Source organism: Diaphorina citri, unplaced genomic scaffold (genome assembly GCF_000475195.1).
Source record: "Diaphorina citri unplaced genomic scaffold, Diaci psyllid genome assembly version 1.1 scaffold86, whole genome shotgun sequence".
Lineage (NCBI taxonomy): Eukaryota > Metazoa > Arthropoda > Insecta > Hemiptera > Psyllidae > Diaphorina > Diaphorina citri.
In genome coordinates, this window is record NW_007377523.1 from 266,598 (window position 1) to 273,370 (window position 6,773).

The 6,773-nt window shown below is 37.3% G+C and overlaps 2 protein-coding genes across 2 annotated transcripts; both read left to right on the forward strand.

The window, feature by feature from the left end:
• Window positions 1–1,689: 1,689 nt before the first annotated feature.
• LOC113465293 (translocon-associated protein subunit beta-like) lies at window positions 1,690–3,152 on the forward strand. Its single transcript, XM_026833209.1, has 3 exons — window positions 1,690–1,900; window positions 2,502–2,648; window positions 2,862–3,152. Exons 2-3 carry the CDS (start codon window positions 2,502–2,504, stop codon window positions 3,135–3,137), a joined length of 423 nt encoding a protein of 140 aa, XP_026689010.1. The 5' UTR covers window positions 1,690–1,900; the 3' UTR covers window positions 3,138–3,152.
• A 406-nt stretch (window positions 3,153–3,558) lies between these two features.
• Window positions 3,559–6,242, forward strand: LOC103523921 (translocon-associated protein subunit beta). Its single transcript, XM_017449470.2, has 4 exons — window positions 3,559–3,727; window positions 3,941–4,171; window positions 4,449–4,532; window positions 5,849–6,242. Exons 1-4 carry the CDS (start codon window positions 3,566–3,568, stop codon window positions 5,972–5,974), a joined length of 603 nt encoding a protein of 200 aa, XP_017304959.1. The 5' UTR covers window positions 3,559–3,565; the 3' UTR covers window positions 5,975–6,242.
• Window positions 6,243–6,773: the final 531 nt, after the last annotated feature.

Here is a 6,773-nt window from a genome sequence, read left to right on the forward strand (position 1 = left end):
AATCCTGTCCATCTCCATTCCTCACATTTTCCAATTACGATTATTTTCAAAATATTATTTTAATCAAACAGTTTCAAAGTCATCCGCATAATCATCCTACTCTCACCACTCTCTGTTTCTTCGAGATAATCAATATTGATCACATCAGAATTTCTGAGCTCAATACTCCTATCTGCGATGAGTTGAATGCGTTCTTCCATTCAGTAAACAATTTATTCTTGTGCGGATCCAACGAGCTTTCATTTATCTTGTGTAAAGGAAAGAAAATTTGATTTATTCAGTGGGTCCATTAAGAGTGTATGAAGGAAGTGAAAATACAATCTGGGTGTGGTGTAAATTCGCAATAAATCGACAACTGCCACTCGTGAAACATCTTTAATTACGAGTTTAGTGATTTTTATTACGAATTTCTTTTGATACATTTAAGTAAGTGTCGTATAATTAAAGTCTATAAATATTACCATTCTCGTCATACCCTAAGTCCTAATTTTAGGACATTTATTTTGTAGTCCCATGTGTCGTATAATTAAAGTCTATAAATATTACCATTCTCGTCATACCCTAAGTCCTAATTTTAGGACATTTATTTTGTAGTCCCATACAGGGTATGAGAGGGGTTTGTATGCTCATTTGACCGAGTCCTATATTTTCTTCCCGAGTTCAATCCTATACAAGAACATTTTAATTTTCACTCCACATGTAGGTATTGGCAAGAGAAACGTTAAGAAACTAAGAAATCCTGTCCATCTCCATTCCTCACATTTTCCGATTACGATTATTTTCAAAATATTATTTTAATGAAACAGTTTCAAAGTCATCCTCATTATCATCCTACTCTCACCACTCTCTGTTTCTTCGAGATAATCAATATTGATCACATCAGAATTTCTGAGCTCAATACTCCTATCTGGTCCTATATTTTCTTCCCGAGTTCAATCCTATACAAGAACATTTTAATTTTCATTCCACATGTAGGTATTGGCAACAGAAACATTAAGAAACTAAGAAATCCTGTCCATCTCCATTCCTCACATTTTCCGATTACGATTATTTTCAAAATATTATTTTAATCAAACAGTTTCAAAGTCATCCGCATTATCATCCTACTCTCACCACTCTCTGTTTCTTCGAGATAATCAATATTGATCACATCAGAATTTCTGAGCTCAATACTCCTATCATCTTAATTTTTAGAACAATTCCATCTCAAGCTCAATAAACTTTGAGCTGAATCCTCCTCGTCTAAAACTTTAGCAAAAAAAGCTCAAGTTGTGTTCACCAGATCAATTTTGCTGTCCCAAGTTGTGTTCACCAGATCAGTTTTGTCAGCAAATCTCATCACTCGAAACTCATTCATGTCAATCGTCACGGTCAGGACACACAGTAGGTAGGTATCTAGTGTTCAAAGTCCACTACACATAACCAATAGAAAATCCACTATACATAACCAATACAAAGTAGGGCGGGTTGGGGTGATTTTGAGGATAAATAAACTTTGAAACTTTGAAACTTTTGTAATGTTATTACCAATCAGTACAACAAAAATGCGCTATGTTCACACACGTCTATGTTTGAGAACATAGCGCACGATTCCTTAAACCACGACAGCTGATGACGTGACGTCAGCTGTCGCGTTGGAAAGTGAGGTTATGTTATCATTCCACAAATGCCCGATTGGCTGGTTTGAGTTTGAGATTTGGATTAATGATTGGATTTGATGGTTTGGATCACATTCCCGAAGAAGAAGAAAGTTTCACGAATTTTCATTGATTATCTTGTTTTAGAAGTGATTTGATTATTAATATTAAGATCATGTTGGTCTGAAAAGAAGAGATTTTATTACAAAGTTCTCTCGATTTTTCTCATAATTTTAGTTGGCTGTAAAATAATTTCACAAAATGTAAGTACCTGCACTAACCAACCTTATCAGTGTACCTTACTGCTTACCTACTAAACTTTCTAAACCACTGCATGTCCCATATCTCAGCAGGACAAACAGGGTAAATTCTGTTCTATTAGGTGTGGAGTTGGTTTTTAAAACAAGTCATGAGTCAACCCGTCAAATTTGGCAAGTGTGGGAGATGCATCATAGGTACCTCCTCCTTACAATATGTACTTGATTGGAGTTGGCATACAAAAGCTGAAAGCTCAAAGCAAGAGGAATTCACAGCTCATGTGTATATAATCGTTCAATATTTATAATTATGTCAGAACTTATTATTATGTCACAACTTTGGTACTCACTGCAGCATTGTAGGATTTCCCAATATCTCAATAATCCTGAAATCCAATGTTTACCTACCATACTGGCACCGGTTGCTATGTGCATTTATATGTCATAGCTACTCATTTTCCTCATGAGGCTGAGTGGGCCCCGCAACAGCCAGTCATGGAATCAATCATTTGCATGATACAAATTTCTTGACCCCACTGGGAATCAAACCCAGGTCTCCCGTGTGCAAGGTAAGTGCAGTATTTAACAACCTATGTTTCTATTTCAGATGGATCTCAAATCATTATTTATTGTAGCTGTTACCCTATTTAGTTCAGCACTATGTCAAACAGAAGAAGCTGCCTCAGCCAAACTTCTAGTGTCCAAACAAGTATTGAACAAATATTTGGTAGAAAGTATGGATGTTGTAGTTAAGGTAAGTTTCAAACAATTTCAATCCTTGAAATGATTTTTTTTTTCTTTTTATCTACTTGGTGATAAGTCCTTCCTACCCTAGGGGGGAAAAAAATAATCTCAACCATTCTGAAGTTACTGGGGTATCATTCAAAACCTATGGGAGTACTAAAATCAACTGACTTCTTTTTGATTTACTTTTATGTTTTTACCTAATTGTTTCTTTCTATTTCAGTACACAATTTACAACATTGGAAACTCAGTTGCAACCAATGTTGTAGTGAGTGACTCGTCCTTCCCTCCTGAAGCTTTTGAAATCCAAGGAGGTCAGTTCAAATTTGTCATTGACCGAGTTCCTCCTCAGACCAACGTAACACATGTTGTGATTGTTCAGCCCAAGTCGTATGGAGCTTTCAACTTCAGTTTTGCTGAAGTCTCCTACAAAGCCTCTGAAAATGCTGAAGATGTAAGTACCTGTGCTTTTCATAGACTATTTTCAATTCTGCTATAGGTAATGATAAACATAATTTGTAAAATCCAAGCACAAAAGCCATTGTTGGAAGGGAAACTTGATTGAGATGCATAGGTACCTCCTCCTTACAATATGTACTTGATTGGAGTTGGCATACAAAAGCTGCAAGCTCAAAGCAAGAGGAATTCACAGCTCATGTGTAAATAATTGTTCAATATTTGTAATGTAAATGCAGTTTCTTTGTGATATTATGTCACAACTTTGGTACTCACTGCAGCATTGTAGGATTTCCCAATATCTCAATAATCCTGAAATCAAATGTTTACCTACAGCCAGTCATGGAATCAATCATTTGCATGATACAAATTTCTTGACCCCACTGGGAATCAAACCCAGGTCTCCCGCGTGCTAGGTAAGTGCAGTGACCACTACACCATGGGAGCTGATGGTTCAATATTTAACAACCTATGTTTCTATTTCAGATGGATCTCAAATCATTATTTATTGTAGCTGTTACCCTATTTAGTTCAGCACTATGTCAAACAGAAGAAGCTGCCTCAGCCAAACTTCTAGTGTCCAAACAAGTATTGAACAAATATTTGGTAGAAAGTATGGATGTTGTAGTTAAGGTAAGTTTCAAACAATTTCAATCCTTGAAATGATTTTTTTTTCCTTTTTATCTACTTGGTGATAAGTCCTTCCTACCCTAGGGGGGAAAAAAATAATCTCAACCATTCTGAAGTTACTGGGGTATCATTCAAAACCTATGGGAGTACTAAAATCAACTGACTTCTTTTTGATTTACTTTTATGTTTTTACCTAATTGTTTCTTTCTATTTCAGTACACAATTTACAACATTGGAAACTCAGTTGCAACCAATGTTGTAGTGAGTGACTCGTCCTTCCCTCCTGAAGCTTTTGAAATCCAAGGAGGTCAGTTCAAATTTGTCATTGACCGAGTTCCTCCTCAGACCAACGTAACACATGTTGTGATTGTTCAGCCCAAGTCGTATGGAGCTTTCAACTTCAGTTTTGCTGAAGTCTCCTACAAAGCCTCTGAAAATGCTGAAGATGTAAGTACCTGTGCTTTTCATAGACTATTTTCAATTCTGCTATAGGTAATGATAAACATAATTTGTAAAATCCAAGCACAAAAGCCATTGTTGGAAGGGAAACTTGATTAACTAGGTGGGTACCTAGGTGAATGGTTTGGATAGGTATTCTATTCATCCCAAAATTCAAGCCCTGAATTTCTAGGTATTTCCTTGAAAGAAGTGATCCAGGAACTCATGCATTTATTATGCTATCACTGTTGGCTATTGTCTTACCTACTTTTGTTTGTAATTTCAGCTTCAAGTTGGAATTTCAAGTGAGCCTGGTGAAGGCAGAGTTGTTCCATACTATGAATACTACAAGAAATTCTCTCCCCATCTTGTAAGTACAATTTTCTTAACTTGTGCACTTAATTTATGCAACTAGGCAAGTCCTAGGCCAGATACACCTAACTTGCAGCCAATGGTAAGCTCACAGATGGCTAACTACCAAGGTGCAACATAATTGTATACTTAACCCATTAGCACCTAGCATTGCCATGTGGCAACACTTGTACTTGTCTTGGTTTTTGCTGATCCTAGATGGCAGAACATATTAACAGTAGATAAAAATCAAAGGGGAAAAAATAATTCAGGTGCTAATGGGTTAATAGCAATGTTTAGTACAATTTTATGACCATTTTGTCTTTCATTTCAAGACCATTTCTTCATCACCCACCAATCTCACAACCCACAAAGGTTCCGCGTTCCATCTACACATGTAAACCTTTAACCCCTAAAAGTTTGGCAGAAGTATTTCAATTCTGACTGAAAGTTCTGCCACTAATTTAGGTAGGAAATGAAATTGTCCAGTGATAGTACCCGAACAGGACTTGCATGGTACGTGTTAAGAAGCACTGCTGCAGCGCTCCTCCCGCCTAGTCAAAATTGCCAGCGCTACTAAAAGATATTCACTCTACTCAGTACTTAGCCAACATGAGTATACCTACTCAGAACATTTCCAATGAAGCCCCTGGTGACATGACCCACACCTCATCACCCACCAATCTCACAACCCACAAAGGTTCCGCGTTCCATCTACACATGTAAACCTTTAACCCCTAAAAGTTTGGCAGAAGTACCTATTTCAATTCTGACTGAAAGTTCTGCCAATAATTTAGGTAGGAAATGAAATTGTCCAGTGATAGTACCCGAACAGGACATGGTACGTATTAAGAAGCACTGCAGCGCTCCTCCCCGCCTAGTCAAAATTGCCTGCGCTACTAAAAGATATTCACTCTACTCAGTACTTAGCCAACATGAGTATACCTACTCAGAACATTTCCAACGAAGCCCCTGGTGACACCAAACACATGAAGAAATCCATTATACAAAGTGACCATCAGGGGTCAAAGATTAGAGCGTGATCCACAACTCTGCATGAAGATCATGTAGACATGTAAAGTATTTGCAATGTAAGTGGTTTCGGAATGGTGAATGGCATGTAATGTGATGTCAGGACGTCAGGTGTTTGATGAACTACAACGTGTTGGGAGTTAAATTACAGCAGAACATATTAACAGTAGATAAAAATCAAAGGGGGAAAAAATAATTCAGGTGCTAATGGGTTAATAGCAATGTTTAGTACAATTTTATGACCATTTTGTCTTTCATTTCAAGACCATTTTTAATCAATGATTTTTCTCTTTTCTTCCACAGGGTGACTGGGCTGCCTTTGCATTCATGACTCTGCCCCCCCTCCTCATCCCCTTCCTGTTGTGGTTCCAAAGCAAAACCAAATACGAGAAACTAGCTGGTGGCAAGACCAAGAAATCCAAAGACTAAAAACCTTCAGGTCTCTTGAAACATCACTGAAAAAATGAGTAATACAGTTGTGTCAAAATCATGAAACATCAAGTTTGTCAAAAAGCTCAAATGTGACAAGGATATGCTACCTCAAAATTCTTATAATTCTAGCAAAATGCAAATAATGTAACAACTGAATAAAGAGTATATTGTAAGAATGTTATTTCTACCTTGGGCATAACTTCCATCAAAAAATGGTTTGTGTAAATTGTATAAACAGTGAATAAGAATAATATAACCACAGGGCCTCGAATTCACTTTTTTTTACATGAAATTAGGACCTAGTGGTGCTAACAGCCTTTAGAAAGCTGGAAGCATATTGTATGAGCTATGACTCTGTCATACAACCTGCTTTCGACATTCCTGGCTTCCAGCTGTGCTGCTTCTTTCGTGTGAATTATCAGATTTCAGCAATCGTAATTTTGGACCTAGTGGTGCTAACAGCCTTTAGAAAGCTGGAAGCATATTGTATGAGCTATGACTGTCATACAACCTGCTTTCGATATTCCTGGCTTTCAGCTGTGCTGCTTCTTTCGTGTGAATTATCAGATTTCAGCAATCGTAATTTTGGTAAGTAATCGTTTTGGTAATCAGATTTTGGAACATTTACATTTCGGGTACTTACCTACACCATAGTTGACAACCTCTTCCACACATTCCTCCTCGGTGCTTTGCTTTCCGTGTCCGTGAGATAGGCTACCCTTGATTGAACCAGTGCATTCCATATTGGTCATGGAAGATAAAAGACACCTCAGCAATCCACAAACAGGAGATCACG